Source organism: Neofelis nebulosa, chromosome 1, assembly GCF_028018385.1.
Source record: "Neofelis nebulosa isolate mNeoNeb1 chromosome 1, mNeoNeb1.pri, whole genome shotgun sequence".
Classification (NCBI taxonomy): domain Eukaryota; kingdom Metazoa; phylum Chordata; class Mammalia; order Carnivora; family Felidae; genus Neofelis; species Neofelis nebulosa.
In genome coordinates, this window is record NC_080782.1 from 105,991,831 (window position 1) to 106,008,726 (window position 16,896).

General features: G+C 41.9%; 1 protein-coding gene across 1 annotated transcript; it reads left to right on the plus strand.

Annotated features, from left to right (window-relative positions):
* The first annotated feature begins 503 nt into the window (after positions 1 to 503).
* CD180 (CD180 molecule) lies at positions 504 to 15,176 on the plus strand. Its single transcript, XM_058730714.1, has 3 exons — positions 504 to 748; positions 8,645 to 8,811; positions 12,805 to 15,176. Exons 1-3 carry the CDS (start codon positions 659 to 661, stop codon positions 14,531 to 14,533), a joined length of 1,986 nt encoding a protein of 661 aa, XP_058586697.1. The 5' UTR covers positions 504 to 658; the 3' UTR covers positions 14,534 to 15,176.
* The last annotated feature ends 1,720 nt before the right edge of the window (positions 15,177 to 16,896 follow it).

Genomic DNA, 16,896 nt, shown 5'->3' on the forward strand with positions numbered 1-16,896 from the left:
ATGTGTCCTCCTTCTGGACCAAGACCAGAGGCAATACGAACCGGGTGGCCGAGGCAGAAGAGGAGGTGCAAAGAGCGGGTACAGCCCCTTTCTGGGGATGGCCCTTTCCCTCCTGCTCCAGTACCCACCTCAGCAGGTGCCACTGCAGAACCCGGTCCTTCCATCTGCCCCCAAGGCACACCACTGCACCTGTCCAGGTCACTCACCTAGCACAACTAACAAAGTGGCCTCCTTTGTGAGGACAGCTTCCTGCTTCTATAGTCTGTCTCGCCGAAGAGACCAGAAGCTGTTGGAGTTAGCCAAACTCTTGAAGCTGGCCTAATGTCCATAGAAACCATCCCATTGAGAGTCCGGGTGACCGGCCCCAGAGGGGTGCTCAACTGATTCATATTTGCCAGGAAACACACTGGGCCATTCTGAGGCTGGGTTCTCAGCTATTTTTGGCAAGGAGGATCGGTGATATGCAAAAGGGACTTCCTTTTTTTTTTTTTTTTGCAGCACAGAACCAGCTGAGCAATCAACAGCATTTCTTGTTCCCAGGTCACCCTTCTGAGCACTTCTCTGCCTGCCGAATAACTGAGGCCATTAGAGTTTGATTCCATTTCTCTGCTCCAGGCACAAGATAAGCCCACCAAGCTGGGGTGGCCTCATTCAGGTGATGGCTCCCTGTGCCGGCTGCTTCCTGTTGGCAGTGATGTTTTCTGCCAGCTGTAAAGCCATCACCTCCTCGGATCAGATGTGCACTGAGGTGAGTCCAAACTGTTTGTCTTTATCCAGATTAAACTGCCTGGAAATTTTGAGATTCAGCACGCAGTCCTATCTGAGCCTTGGCCTCCCTATATTCACTGTCTTTAAAAGGGTGACAAGGTACGGAGAAAGGTTCTTCTTTAGAATGAAGAAGGAGCCATAGATCTCAGCCAGGGGATGATCTCAAAAATTATCCGTTGGAAGAAGTGAGAGTTTTCCTCCTCTACAAACAATTCCCTTGAAACGATCTTAATTGAGACATAAGATACCAACAGGGTCTTGGTACAAAGAGCAGCCTTCCAAATGTGCTTCCAGAATGGAGGTGCTGTTTGTCCAACATCCCAGCATATGGCCACTAGTCCACAAACAGTTTTTTGGTTTCCTGGAGATTAGCGAAGATGGCCTGTGCCAGGTTTTAGAGCATATAGAGATCACTCTGAATGAGTCTGGCTTTCTCCTCGAATTGGACAGCCCTCCATCTGTTTTACTGACCCACAGGAGTAACTTTGGAGAACAGAGCCAAACTGCATCTTCTGTTTTGGCCTTAACAATATTTACCAACTCGTGGGAAGTTCTTGGAGGGGGTCCCTTGCCATCTTCTAAAATGCTGCAACCTTCCTCCCACTGAGAAACTGCTCATAATTCTGGGGGCTAGACGTCTAAGATCAGGCGTCAGCAAGGTTAGTTTCTTCGGAGACCTCGTTCATTGGCTCTCCCTGTGTAGATGGTCATCTTCTGTGTCTTCGCATCATCTTCCCTTTGTATGTGTCTAATTTATTCTTCTCATAAGGACACCAGTCATACTGTATTAAGGCCCATCCTAATGATCTCAGTTCAACTTAATTACCTCTTTAAAGACTCTTTTTTCCAAATAAAGTCACCTTCTGAGTACTCGGGTTAAGACTTCAGAATTTGGGAATGACACAAAGCAGCCCGCAACAGAAGGGGTCAAGTAAGAGGTTTTTATCAGCCCCAGAAGGCTCTCTCTTCAACACTCAGGTCAGAAGGTCAATTACACACATACGTGTAGGTAACATGATAAGAGGGTAGGAGTGGGAACACCACCTCCTCAGTGACCAGGTAGGTATGCTACCCACCATCTGCCAACATCCTCAGGTAGGATAATATCACCCTTAAATTCCAATTCCCAGCTTATTGGGAACCAGGCTATTTTAAATACCCCACTCTGAAGCTTACCAGTTCAACTCTTAAATCCCTGCATTGCTGCAAAGCCCGCACAGCCGTTCAGAAGCCCACACGGGAGTCCTGGGAGATTCTGGAAAGCCCATGGAAATGCTGGACCAGTCTAGCTTCCTACTGAAGACATTAGGTTCCAGAGTTGCCAGTTGCTTTTTGCAAGTGGCTCCTGCTTTGGCAGAGTAGAGGGGAGAGAAACAGGGACCACGCCCTAGTCCTTTTGTTGCCTGTTTCTGAGGCCTCCCTGACACTCAGGTGGCAAAAGTGATGCTGAGGGTCCCAGGATCTCCAGGCCTGTCCCTATGTGGCAGTAAGAGCTTTCCTTTTCGGTTAAGTCAGGTGAGACTGAAACCTCTGCAGGCGAGACTGCAGCCCTCCCTCTGAAAGGACTGATTTTAAATGCCTTGGAACCAATGCAATTAACATTGGATCTATACTTGCGTTTATATCCTCTATCGTGTCTGAGTTCTCAGCAGCAGGATTCTCAGGCTGTTTACCAGCCATCACTCTATGTGTGTACTGGGAAGTTCCTGGGGGTTACCAAGATGAATGAGAGTTTGTTCCTGAAGGTAAGGAACTTCTGGGCTGCAGAAAGTGGAATAAAAATGGAAGTGGTGGAAGAGGAAGCTTTGGGTTGAAGGGTCTGGCCCCTTTTCAAATGCACATTACTCTAGCCTGCCTGGCCCTCATGCTGGCTTTCCTTTCCCTCTTTTGTTCTCTCCTCCAGTTGAAGCAGAATTAACCACATACTGTCTGTGTGCTCATGTGGCCCCCACTAGCTTATCAGGCCCTATCTTGAAAACAAAGGTGGGTTTGTTTGTTTGTTTGGGTTTTTTTTTTTTGCTTTGTTTTGAGTTTAGTAAACCTTTTAATGAAGTAAAACATACATACAGAAGGTTCCCCAATCCTAAGTGTACAGTTTAATGAGTCTTTACCAAAGCGAGCACATCCGCGTGCCCAGCACACAGATGAAGAAATAGCACCTTCTCAGCAACTCAGAAGCCCCCTCATGCATATTCCCAGTCAGTAGCCCGCAGGGGCACCCGGTACTCTTAACTTCTATCATCAAAGAAAGATTTTGCCTCTTTGTGAATTTTATATACCAGAGACCGCATGCTGTATAGTCTTTTGTGTCTGGCTTCTTTTGCAAAGCAGTAAATATGGGACATTTACCAAAGATGCTGCATACAGCAATCATTTGTTTATTTTCATTGCTGAATGGTATTCGGTTGTACTAGTGAACCACTATTTATTTATTCATCCTACTGTTAGTGGCCATTTGCACTGTTGTCCATTTCTTGGCTATTATAAACGCTGCTGCTTTGGACATTCATATCTCTGTCTCTAGCGGACAAATATGCAAATCTTTATTAGGTGTTTGCCAGGGCGGGGAAGTATTTGGTCATAGGGTATACATATATTTAATTTCAGTAGGTATCGCCAACCTGTTTTCCAAAGGGTTAGTACCCATTTATACTCATTGGCAATGTATGTGAATTCTGATTACTCCCCATCTTAATATTTGCTATTGTTTGTTTAAGAATGTTAACAATTCTGATGGGTGAATAATGATATTTCATTGGGATTTAATTTTTGCTTTCCTGATGACTGAGGATATTTTCAACTTTGTTAGCCATTTGCATATCTACGTGTGCATGTGTATATGAGAGAGACACAGAAAGTTCTTAACTTTAATGCAGCTTGATTTATAATTGTTCCTTTATTCTCAGCACATTTCTGTCCTGTTTAAAAAAGTTTGCCGACCTTGAGGCCATGACAGTATTATCCTCTGTTTTCTGGAAGTTGACTTTGTATTTATCTCTATTGTTAGGTTTCACATTTAGAGCTATAACCAACTGGAATTGTTTTCTGCATACAATGTGAAGTGGGAGTCAAGATGAATTTTTAGTAAAACTTTTTGTTTGAAAAATATTTCTAAGGTAGACAAGCTCTAAAAATATAATGAGCCTCCATAAACACTCCATGTGGCATCTTCCACTGTTATATTCTACTGTTGTTTTCTTCTGTATGTGTGTGTTTCTTGTGTTATATTCTTCTATTGTTTTCTCTGTATGCATGTGAACCATAAGTAACAAAATTAGAGCCAGGACCAGGTCTTTGGAGGCTGACAGATGTGCAAAGCATAAATGAAATATAGTGTTCTGTGATTTGAATTCTGGTAACACTTTAGATACACTCTTGAATAATTACACTGGAGTGTAGACATGCCTCTTCATTTCAGATGGGCTCAATGGTGGCTATCCTGTCCGCTCAAACCTATGGGAGGAAGACAGTCCTTCTTCAGTCCTAGGTAGGGGTGGGAAATGCCTAGTGGAGCTCCTTTTTGGAAGAACTCCAAGTTCACAAATTCACGGATACAGAGGCTTCTGAAGAGCTCTAAACAATGACATGATATTGTGATGAACCAGTAAAACACAAACTCCTCTTATGAGTGCTCAGCATACATGGTCTCATTAATCCGCCGAGTTGGCCCACAAAGAAGGTTATCCCCCACCTATAGGCGAAAAAGAAGGCTCAGAGAATACAGTTTAGTGGTTGAAAGCTGGGATCTGAACCCAAGCAGTCTGACTCAAGATACATAGAAAATGAACTGCATATAATTGGGATGCCCTTTGCCTGTAGGAGTCAGGTTAACAATGAAATTTTAGGACTGTGCCCTCTTGGGAATATTTTGTTTTATTTTCAGAGAGTAATTGTTACTCTGGGATTTGATGCAGTCACACTGCTAACTCTGGAGGGAGGCTCAGTGTTCTGCATGCCAGACTCTGTGCATGGGGTCGCTGGCTGTGGTGTATGCCGAATGCGGAGGAGACGTTGGAAGGGTGGGAATCAGCACTTGGTGAAACTCAAAAGGTTCAAAATTAGAAAATGATTTCAACACTTTCGAGACGAGAAAATACAATGGGATAGCAGAGAGTTAGAGTTACAGCAGAAGGAAGCAAAATAAGATCCTGATTGAAAAAATGCAAATGAATTACCTGGAAGGAAAAGGGATTGCAAACACAGATTTAACACTTACGAGTCCCGCTCTGTGGAAAAAGGACGGTTCTGATATGAAGCTGGAGACAAAGTGGTTGGTGCAGGTCCCAGTGCACAGCAGGTCCTGAGGAAATGGCCCATGACTTAGGACCGGGGGTAGGCACGGGGTTGTTGTGAATGCCGTGTCTCCTTGCACAGCCCTCCTGGCTGCACGGGTTCACATCAAGAAGGGACCAGCAAAAGTAGGAGAGGGAGAAGGTGATTTTCGACAATAACCCCACACTGAGGGCTAGAGAATGAAGGCTGCTTTGACAGGAAGTAGTCACGTGGTGCTCAGAGGACCCACGGGGGCTGCAGAAGCAGGGGTGGGTATCTGCCTGGAGGAGCAACTATACATGTGACCCTGGCAGCCAGCCCAGTCCTATATTCCTTCTCTGCATCCTGTCCCTTCTCCATTGCAGGGTCATGCTGCAGTCCTAGAATCCTGTGCTCTACTCATCACGACTCCCTCTCAAAAAGTTTGTGAGGATCCTGGCAGTGAGAAAGACACAACCTCACTCATGTAGTATTTCTACCAAAACTGTATAACCTGAATCAAATCATGAGGAAAGATGCTTCAAGTGAGGGACATTGTGTGTGTGTGTGTGTGTGTGTGTGTGTGTATTATTGATAAATATATCAATGCCATGAGAGACAACAAAAGGCTAAGGAATTGCCTCAAACTAAAGACACACAAAAACTAAATGCAATGTGTGAACGTGGACTAGAAAAAACAAAATTACTATAAAGGATAATATTAAGACAATTGCCAAAATGTGTACACTGTATAATAACATTGTATCAATGTTCAATATTCTCAATTAGGCATTGGCACTGTGGTTATAGAAGAGATGTCCTTGTTCTCAGAAGACTTAGGGGTAATGGGTCATGATGTCTACAATTTACTCTCAAGAAAAAAAGGAATGAGAACTACAGTGTGTGTGTGTGTGTGTGTATGTGTGTGTGTGTGTGTGTGTGTGTGTGTGTGTATACTTCCTGCCTTAAAAAATTTGAGAGACTATTAAAAAAAATTTTTTTTAAGGGGGTGGGGCCCCTGGGTGGCTCAGTCGGTTGAGCGTCTGGCTTCGGCTCAGGTCATGATCTCACAGTTTGTGAGTTTGAGCCCCGCGTCGGGCTCTGTGCTGACAGCTCAGAGCCTGGAGCCTGCTTCAGATTCTGTGTCTCCCCCTCTCTCTGCCTCTCCCATGCTCTTGCTCTCTCTCTGTCTCTCAATAATAAATAAAAAACATTTTTAAAAATTTTAAAAAAATTCGAGAGACTGGAAACCATTTAATGCTGCTTGAATGATTCCAGAGCATGGGACACTTCATGTCACCATCTGTGATAGTAACTATGAGTGTACAAGAATATGAATACGAGAGCCAAAGGGGAAGGGTCGCATGGGTGGAGCTCAGGACATTGTCCAAAATGTGCTTGCTTTTTAAATTCTCTTATAAGCTGCAATGCTTGTCATTTGCCTCGTTCTCCCAGGAATCAAGGGCAGAGAGTTCATTGCAGTTCATACCTAAGTAGAGACTAATGTATGACACCGGCTTATGGTGGGTTTCTCAGAACTCTGTGGTAATGTTATCCACTAGTTCTGTTTTTCACCGGGATAAAATTGAGCTATTTCATTTATCTGCCTTTCCATTTGCTAGAAGCTCCCTCAGGCCACTGGCTCCATAGAGCTCCTGCTGGATTCTCAACTTTCCGAATCACATTAATGCAGTAAAAGTGCTTAGCAAAGCACAGAAGAGGACTAATTTAGGTGTCACGGGCGCTTATATATTCAGGAGAAGGAGGGAATTGCCAGCGTGGCGCCTTTTGCTGTAGGACCAGAATAGCTCCAGACAAATTGAGGAAAGGTCCCTTTCTCCAAGTATATGTGACATCAGTTACGCCAGTGCACGCCAGAAAAAGGGAAATGTCTTCTCAAAGCTCCTCCAAACCTTAGCAGCTACTGGGGAAGATACATTCATTTCCTCTTGGGGCCATCCATGAGCATGGGCACAAGGGGGGGGTCTGGCAACATGTGTTTTTCCCACCAGTCAGCTATATCCTAAGTTTTAAAGGCAAAGTGTGAATTTCAAGGACATTAGGTGGATTTGTGGCAGTGCCTGGAGGACGTTGGGTCTATAAAATGAGGAATGAGTTACAAGGAAATAAAAATATGGCATTTTCATCAGTAACACTGATAATATTATCACAATATAGAAGAAAACGTGATATCCAGTAGGTGAGCATGCATACGCTCGCGGTACCCACAAAAAGTGCACCACTACGCACAAGTTGGAGTAAAGCAGAAAGCAATTAAAATGTGACATCTCTAAAACATCAGGCTTCATAGTAAAGGAGAACGTGCTCAGTCTTCTGTTCCCAGCTAAGCAGGACTCTCTGCAACTGAGGATGGGGACAGAACATTTTGAAACAGATACAGAAGTAGTTACAAGGAGCCTCCATGTATATATCGACGTTCGACAATCACTGATATTTTGCCTACTGATTTCATGTATCCCCTCCTCCCCTCCTTCATGCCCAGAATATTTTAAAAGAAATCCCAAACATCAAGTCCTTTTATGCAGAAATACTTCAAAATGCATTTCAAAAGAATAAGAACATTGCTGTTATCATTCAAAAATTCCTAATTCCTTAATATTCTCTAATATCGTGTCCTCAAAGTTTCTTGATAGTCTATAAAATGTCTTTTCCTGATGCTTCATGTGAATCAAAATCAAAACGAGGGCTACTCTGTTGTTGGTTGTATCTCTTAAAGAGCTTCTATTGCTGTCTCTTTTAACAGGAGCAGTCTCCTCTTGCCCCATCCACCTTCCTCTCTACTTCCCCAACACCATTCACATGTCAACAAAACAAAGTCAGTTATTCTACAGGATGCTCTGCCTTGGGCATTTGGCTGACAGCTACCGTGCAGGCTGTTTTAACTTAAACCTCTCGTTTCATTTGTAGGCTGTAAATTAAGCCTAAAGTCTTGTATTCAAATTTAATTTCTGGGGGGCAGGAATCTGTCTCCATCAGAAAGTGTGAAATGTCTGATTGTCTTGTTCTGTTGATGCTAATGCACAGTTGATCTGTTTTCAAAATGAAATAAAACATTTCCATGCATCCAAAATCAGAACTGTGAAAGTATAATCAAGATAAGTCTTCCTTCACTGCTTCTCTATCTGGTTCCTTTTTTCCCCTTCAAGACAATGAATGTGGGGCCTTCCCCCATGGCTTCTCTTTGCAAATGTAAGAAATACACATACAGTATGCTATATGTGACATACCATATACTGTATATACTATAAGTGCATTCTGCACCTTGCTTTTTACACCTTACAATATGCCTGGATGTCACTCCATATTAACATGCAGAGACCCTACTCATTCCATTTTCAACTGCAGAAGATTCCATCTTGTGAATGGACCATATTTTGTTCAACTAGTCCTACAGTGATGAATAATCTGGTGACTGCCTACCTTTTGGTATTACAAAAATATACTAAAATAAATCTTATGCACAAGTCACTTTGGGTATTTGCAGGTGTGTATTTGGTAAGATTCCTAGAAGTGGGATTGCTGTGCAAAGGATAAAATATGTGTAATTTTGCTAGTCAATCAAATTACCAACTCTGATATTAATTTCCGTTGTTTCTCTTGTCAGAAAGAAGCCAACAAAACATATAACTGTGAAAATTTAGGTCTCACAGAAGTTCCTGACACTCTACCAAACACAACAGAATTTTTAGAATTTGGCTTTAATTTCTTGCCTATAATTGAAAATACAACTTTCACCAGACTCATAGATCTTATGTTTTTGGACTTAACAAGGTATGTATCTGAGTTCCTTGTGCGTGGCTGATGTTTTACTTATGGAATAATACAACTTGCATTCAAATTGTTTCCAGGACCTTCTTTTGGGAGCACAGGGGCATTCTACCTATACTGTGTGTTTACTCTTCCCCATGAAATATTTTTATGCAGGTGAAATGTTGTATTAATGAAACCCAATAACTGAACAGAAGAGTGGATTGTTTTCAAACGATGCTGCATCAACAGTATTGTTTAAGAAGTTTTAAGGAATACTAAAGACAAATCTTTCATTCAGTCAGATGCCGTATTATACTACATGTTAGTGTAGTTTATTATTGGGTGATAACATTTTAAGAAACATTTACAGAAGAAACACATAAGCCACTAACTTTTTCCCCTGTAAGTTGGGAAAATAGTTCCATCATTTAATTTTAGAAGCAGAGTCAGGATTCCAAATACTGAACCAGTGTTTGTGAACCAGAAGGCAGAAGTATTACAAGAAAATAAGAGAAGAAACCAGAAGGGAATTGCAACATGATTGTGTGTTTGTGTGTGTGTGTGTGTGTGTGTGTGTGTGTGTGTGTGTGTGTAAGAGGGGAAAGGGCTTTGCATGTGTATGAGGCGTGTATCCCTTGCAGCAGCTCTATTTCTTAGGTGGTTCGGTTTCAGCTTCTGCCCAGGGTAGTAGAACGTTCACATCCGTAAGACTATATTCATCTTTATAACCACCACTGGGAGGTAGGCATGCTGAATATTACAGTCCAACTCATGTTCGATGAGGAAATGAAAGCTCAAGGAGATTTTGTGAGTTTGGTTAAGGTCACAAAGTAAGGCAACTGGGTCTCTGCTCTGCTGACTCTCAGTCCGGAGTCCCCCAAATGACCCCAGGCCACCTCCCTGGCCAAGATTCCACTGATTGCCTAGCAACACTTCACTGAGACAAAGTCTTGCCCTTGGAGATAGGGACAGAGATTACTCTGCTACCTACCTAGTATGCCCCCAGGACATTTACTTGCCCTCTGCTTTACCACTTCTCATTTTTAGATGAAATGGATTTGACCACATTTTGAAGGAGTGCATGGGGCCATGACAGCTTCTCTAGATAGAAGACTCTAAGTTTCCTCTTGTTATTTTCGAAAGATGATAAAAAAATATGACCTCATACTTCCTAAAATCCCTCTCCTTAGTCCCCTAACCCCTGCCTTTTATCTGGCCACAAATCAGATACAATTTTTATTCTTTTAAACAGCCACCATTTCTTTAGCTCTACCAACATGTTTTCTGGGGTTTTTTGCTCATTCTTCCATCTTGCTTTTCAGACTTCCTCTCTAGAATAATTTTTCTTTTTTCCTGAAGTACATCCCCCAAAATGTCTTTGGGGAAACCTCTTAGGATTAAACTCCCTCGGTTTTTGTTTTTCCGAAAATGTTTTTATTTTACTCTCTTTCTTGAAAGACAGTCTTTTCTGGCATGATTGCAAGTGACGGTTTTTTGTTCTTAGTTAGCCCTTTGATGCACCATTCGCTTTGTGCCTTCTTGCTGTTAGATAGTCAACTGTCTGTCTAATCATTGTGCACACGTAGGTGATCTTTTCTCTCTGGGTGTTTTCAATGGTTTCTCTTTGTCTTTGGCATTCTGTAATATCACAGGGCTGCACTGTGTAGATGCTTGGGCTCCCTGAATCTGTGATTAGTGCCTTTCATCAATTCTAAAATAGTCTAGCCATTATTTGTTTGAAACTTGGCTTGCTCCTGGTCACTCTTTTATTTCTTCTGGGTCTCTGATTAGATTTACATTGTGTCTTCTCATCCATCCTTTGTAACATCAATATATCTTTCTTGTTTTCCACCTCTTTGGTGTTTTGGAATATATTCTAGGTAATTTTCTCGTATCCCCTTTTAGTCCATTAATACCCTCTTCAGCTAATCTCTTGTATAAACTATCCATTGGCTTTTCAATGTCATTAACTTCCTATTTCAATAAATTTCAATGGCTTTTCATTTCAGATATATCAGATCCGCTTTAATAAGTTTTTCCTTCTTCCTATTATTGGTTCACACTGTTTCCTTTAAACATATCAAATGCATGTTTGATCTAAATATATGATATATTCTGATAATATATATCAGGAATATCACATATTCTTTCCAAATCATATATGTATTATGAGATATATCTGATAATTCTGGTATCTGTTGTTTCTTTCACTTAATTATGCAGAACATACTTATAATTCTTTTTAAGTTTATTTATTTATTTTCAGAGAGCACATGCACACACAGGCAAGCAGGCAAGGGTCAGAGAGAGACAGAGAGAGAATCCCAAGCAGGCTTGTGCTGCCAGAGTGCAGCCCGCCCCAGGGCTCTATGCCATGAACCGTGAGATCATGACCTGAGCTAAAATCAAGAGCTGGACGTTTGACCGACTAAACCACTCAGGTGTTCCTGTAGAACATTTTTTTAAAACTGATTTTGGCTAACGAATTGCCCTTATGTATTCAGTGAAGTTTTATTTTGAGCTCATTTATCTTTTGGAACTTGATGTAAATCTTTGTTTAAAATACTTTCCTGGGATTAGACCATGGCATTATGGCTACAGACAATAAGCCTAAATATTTCTGGAGATGCATAGTGAAATATGTTCGGGATGTCTAGGATTTGATTTAAACCACTTCAGGAGGGAGAGGAGGGACTAGAACAAGCAAGGAAGTATATATGGCAAAATCTTGAGAACTGCTGCACCCGTGTGGTATATGAAAGTTCATTGTACTACTATCTTTACTTTAGGTTTGCAAGTATTTTTTATTACAAATTAATTAAATAGGTATATCACTCAAAAAGAAATTTCTATTCACTTCCGTTGCTCTCTGAAGCCATTACCATTCTGGAGCCATTTTAAACTCAATTTTCTACATGGGCTCCTTTTGGGAGGTCCACAGAGGTAGGGTCAGTTCAGATCCCAGCCCTTGTGAGTGGAAACTTATGGTTCGAGAATCCCAGGGGGAGACTTTTCTCGTTGTTATCCTTGTTGCTCCATCTAAAGCCATGGGCCAAGATAAACACATATCCTCAAGGTCACCCTCTATGAGCCTTCTTTTTTTAAGGTGATCCACTGAAAGGATCCCTTCTGAAGATCTTGGTGGTCTGTAGGTTTTTGATAGGACCTCCTACCCTGCTTGGACCCCAAGCTTTGTCTCCTGCCATGGTACATGTGGCTCATTTTAACTCAGGCTTTAGGCTATCAAAGACTGGCAGATATTGGCAAATATGACAAGTGACCAGGGCTCACTTGGTCCTAGGGATTCCAGCTTCTTTTTCAGAGCTCCTTTAGTGTGTTTCTAAGGAACTCCCTTAGTGCCTTCCAGGGTAGCTGTGTGTGTGTGTGTGTGTGTGTGTGTGTGTGTGTGTGTGCAAGTGCGCGTGCACGCACTTGCATGCATGTGCTCACACATGCATAATCCAGTATTTTCAGGTGCATTACCAGGATGACACCTGTACTGCTCCATATTTCTATGGAGCATTTTCATATGTATCATTTGGTTAACAGCCATTGCCTAAAGCACTCATCACTTCTTTACTTTATAGATGGAACAAAAGTTTGAGAAAATTTGTGACTTGTCCTGGGTGACACAGATACATATATCACATATCATTTGTTCTATAGTATACATTATATACTACATATTGTATATTACTTACAACAGTAAATAATACCTCCATTTTCCCTAAAGTCAAATGACTAACTGTTCCCTAGATTCTATAAACAAACCTCTGAGAGTTCAATCCAAAGGGATAAGATTTCTGGAAAAAATTCTAAATCAGAGTGTTCGGAACTGAGGCTAGTCATTAATTCGACAGGTAATCTGTTGGTACTGCAGAAAATTTTTAATGTTTTACCTCAAAAAGCGATACGTACTGTTTTTACTCTACACAAAAGATGGCTTTGTTAATACTAGTCACTGTGACAGAGTTTTTCTTTTTTCTAATTAATTATTTTAAAATAATTTTTAAGGTGCCAAATTAACTGGGTACATGAAGACACTTTTCAATACCAGCATCAGTTGAACACAATTGTATTGACTGGAAATCCCCTGATATTCATGGCAGAAACAGCATTTAATGGGCCCAAATCGCTGAAGCATCTTTCCTTAATCCAAACAGGAATATCCAATCTCGAGTTTATCCCAGTGTATAATCTGGAACAGTTGGAAAGTTTGCATCTTGGAAGCAACCATATTTCCTCCATTAAGTTCCCAGAGAACTTCCCAACACAGAATTTGAAAGTCCTGGATTTTCAGAATAACGCTATATACTATATCTCGAGTGAAGACATGAATGCTCTGGACAAGGCCACCAACCTAAGCCTTAATTTCAATGGCAATGACATTAAAGCCATTGAGCCTGGAGCTTTCCATTCAAAAAGCTTCCAAAGTTTGAAATTTGGAGGGATTCTTAACTTGTCTGTTATATTGAAAGGTCTACAGAACTCCACTGCTCAGTCCCTCTGGCTGGGGACATTTGAAGACTCTGACGACCAAGACCTTACTCCAGCCATGTTTGAGGGACTTTGTGAAATGTCTGTGGAAAGCATCAATCTACAGAAGCACCATTTCTCTAATATCTCATCTACCACATTTCGCTGCTTCACTCAACTTAAGGAATTGGATCTGACGGCAACTCACCTGAAAGCATTGCCCTCCGGGATTGAGGGTATGAATGCTCTCAAGAAATTAGTTCTCAATGTAAATAATTTTGGCCAATTGTGTCAGATCAATGCTGCCAGTTTTCCATCCCTCACAGACCTCTCTATCAAAGGCAACATGAAAACACTTGACTTCGGTGCTGGGTGTTTGGAAAAACTAGAAAATCTTCAGAAACTTGATTTAAGCCACAATGATATAGAAGCTTCCGACTGCTGCAATCTGCAACTCAAAAACCTGCCCCACTTACAATACCTAAACCTGAGCTACAATGAGCCTCTTGGTCTCCAGAGTCAGGCATTCAAAGAATGTCCTCAGTTAGAACATCTAGATTTGGCATTTACCCACTTGCACATTAAGGCTCCACAAAGTCCTTTTCAAAACCTCCGTGTCCTACAGGTTCTGAATCTTTCTCACTGTCTCCTGGATACCAGCAATCAGCACCTTCTAGCAGGCCTGGTGGATCTCCGCCATCTAAATTTACAGGGGAATCACTTTCAAGATAGGCGCATTGCAAAGACCAACCTACTTCAGCCCTTGAACAGCTTGGAGGTTCTTAGTTTATCCTCCTGTGACCTCCTTTCCATAGACAAGCAAGCATTCCAGAGCCTTGGAAAAATGAGTCACGTAGACTTAAGCTACAACAGCCTGACGGGCGATAGCATCGATGCTCTTAGCCATCTTCAGGGGATCTACCTCAATCTGGCCGTCAACAGCATCCATGCCATCCCACCTCTTCTCCTCCACACCCTGTCCCGGCAGAACACCATTAACTTAAGCCACAATCCCCTGGACTGCACTTGTTCGAACATGCATTTTATAACATGGTACAAAGAAAACCTGCAGAAATTTGAGGGTGTGGAGGAAACCATGTGTGCAAACCCTTCATCTTTAAAGGGAGTTAAGCTGTATGACGTCGAACTGTCCTGTGGGATTATGGCTGTGGGCATTTTCTTTCTTATAGTATTTTTACTCTTCATTGCCATTCTGCTCATTTTTTCAGTTAAATTCCTCCTCAGGTGGAAATATGAGCACATTTAGTGCTGAAGCTTTCTGGAGATGGCAAATGAATGTGTTTAGGGAAACTGCCCCAAGTAAAGGAACTGTTGTCTGTTGTTGGCTGTCAGAATTTTCAGATTGGTTCCTGCAGCTGGACAGGACTTGCTGTGCTTTTCTGAGTCCCAGAGCTAATGAACCTTCCTGGAATGTAAACTGACTAGGACCAGGGGACCAAACAACAGCTGTGAGAGACACAGAGCCATTTGCTCACATGAAAGGTGGTTGGAGGACCCGTGGCAGGGAAAGGCCAGGAGAGGAATGTTTGAGGAGGTGATCTTCCTTCCACTCATGGACACTTTCCGAAGCAGTGCCTACCCTGACCCTAAAAGGAGACCAACAACCACAACTTGGGGGCACTGGTGACCCCAGTCCAAACTCTGTCTCCTGCGGCTTGGGCATCGTGCTTGGCTCTGGGTCCTCAGTAAGACAGTCATTTGAGAAACTTGTTGAGGATAAAGTCTCAATGCTTTTTTTTTTTAATGAAAAAGGGAATACACAATGGAATTTAAAAGAAGAGGCTGAGAAATGAATCGTGACATCAAATCAACTTCATTTATCTCCTTAATTCTAAGTCTCTAAGGTCTCTACAATTCCACTAGGGTGTAAATAAGTACAAAAAACCAAACCAAACCAAACCAAAACAAAACAAAAAAGAAAAACCAAAAAGCAAATACCACCCCACCAGTCCCCCAACCCCCAATCTAGGATTTTTGCTACATTGGCCACTCTCACTTCAGAACCACGGAAGTTTCCTACCGATCTTATGTGCTTGGTCTTATATTACAAATCCTACCTTACACATGGCTGTGGCCCAAATGTTCTCATTTGAATGTCTGGTCCTTAGAAGCTTTTTTCCCACAGGAACTATGAGATAAATGGTGGTTTGGTTCCCAGGGCATCTCTCAAAAGTCTATTCACCTGGGATAGCAATCGAGCTAGTGCATTTGCAATGAAAACCAGTGGAAGAAAGCATCACTGTGCTCTAGCTGTCCACAACACAATACTCTGGCTCAGTGAGTTTCTGTTGAGTCTGGGGTGTCAGCAATGATTGTACCAGTGGAAAAGATTAGACAGGACCATTGAATGTAGAGAGAGAGAGAAAGGACAGAGAAGAGGAAAGTGTTAGGATTTAGGCCTTGCAAGACCCAAAGGGTCCACTCCTATAAGGCTTGATTTTCTGTGGCCTGGGATGGTGGACAAGAGCTGAAATCTCTTGTATTCAGGGTGTTGCATTCATAGGACCTTAAGTTCTGTAACAAATTTTAGGCTAGAGGTGGTAACTCAAGTTATGAAAATCTGATTGGAATATCAAAATAAAATTAACTTTCATATCCAATCAGAATTTATTAGCCCTTATGTTGGGGGTCTAACAGTGGGACATATTAACAGAGTGGAAACTTGGGAACCAACCTCTCTTTACCGCTAAGTCCCTCAAGAATGGCAAAAAAGACAGGAAATAGTGAAGAAATGCCATAAACCTCTCCTGCAGTTGCTCTGCTTGTCTTGTAGTCTTGGGGGATTTTTTGGGGGTAGTACTAGGTGGGAGGCCAAGTTTTCCCAGAAAATCTTGGTTAACAACACACGGTAAAGGGACAGAGGTGCTTGCCTTGGGCACAGAATCTAAGTGGGAACAAAAAAACCTCAGTAATCAAGACAAAAATATTTTAACGCAATATTTTAAAAACTTTTGATTAATGAAAAAAATCTGTGATAAATAAAACAACAAAATTTTTAAAAACGGCATCCAAAACAGTCCCATGCTGAACCATGTTAGGGCCTGAGGCAAAAGGAAAAATCAGTAATACTGATCCTGCCTCTGTTTAAAATTTTGGTATTTTGTTCATGGTTGATATTTTGCATTAGTCTTTTTTAATTTAATATTGCATTAAAATATTATCTTCATTACTGATTTCTTTGGTGCACCCTTAAATTTAGCACCCAAGGTGGGTGTCTCACTGGTCTCACCCTATTCCCACTGTGAGAAATACTAAGAAGTAGGTATCCCAGTTAACTCCCAGGCCACAGTTTACCCAGGGCCTATTAGCAGGCATATTATCTCAAAGTTATTCTGAAGGGCCTTTCCCTTCCCCCTTACTTTCTGGAAGCAGGTCAAAGTGTCTGAGAGCTTACACCTTCACCTTCTTCCGCATTCTCAGGTAACTCCCAACTCAAAGGCATCCTTCCTTCAAAGTGGAGAGAGGTGGCAGAGATGAAAGGGTACTATATCCCCTTGAGCTCTAGGTGGCCCGGGGAACCTGGTGAGTGGGCACAGGCAGAGCACCACTCTGCTAATGCAATGAAACAGCACACAATTAGCTGCTTTAATTACCTTGAGTATCAGTGTT

Coding starts and splice junctions, on each gene's coding strand:
- CD180 (XM_058730714.1), top strand. CDS start 659: ATGGCTCCCTGTGCCGGCTGCTTCCTGTTGGCAGTGATGTTTTCTGCC. Junction 749..8,644: donor CGGATCAGATGTGCACTGAG/GTGAGTCCAAAC, acceptor TTCTCTTGTCAG/AAAGAAGCCAACAAAACATA. Junction 8,812..12,804: donor ATGTTTTTGGACTTAACAAG/GTATGTATCTGA, acceptor ATAATTTTTAAG/GTGCCAAATTAACTGGGTAC.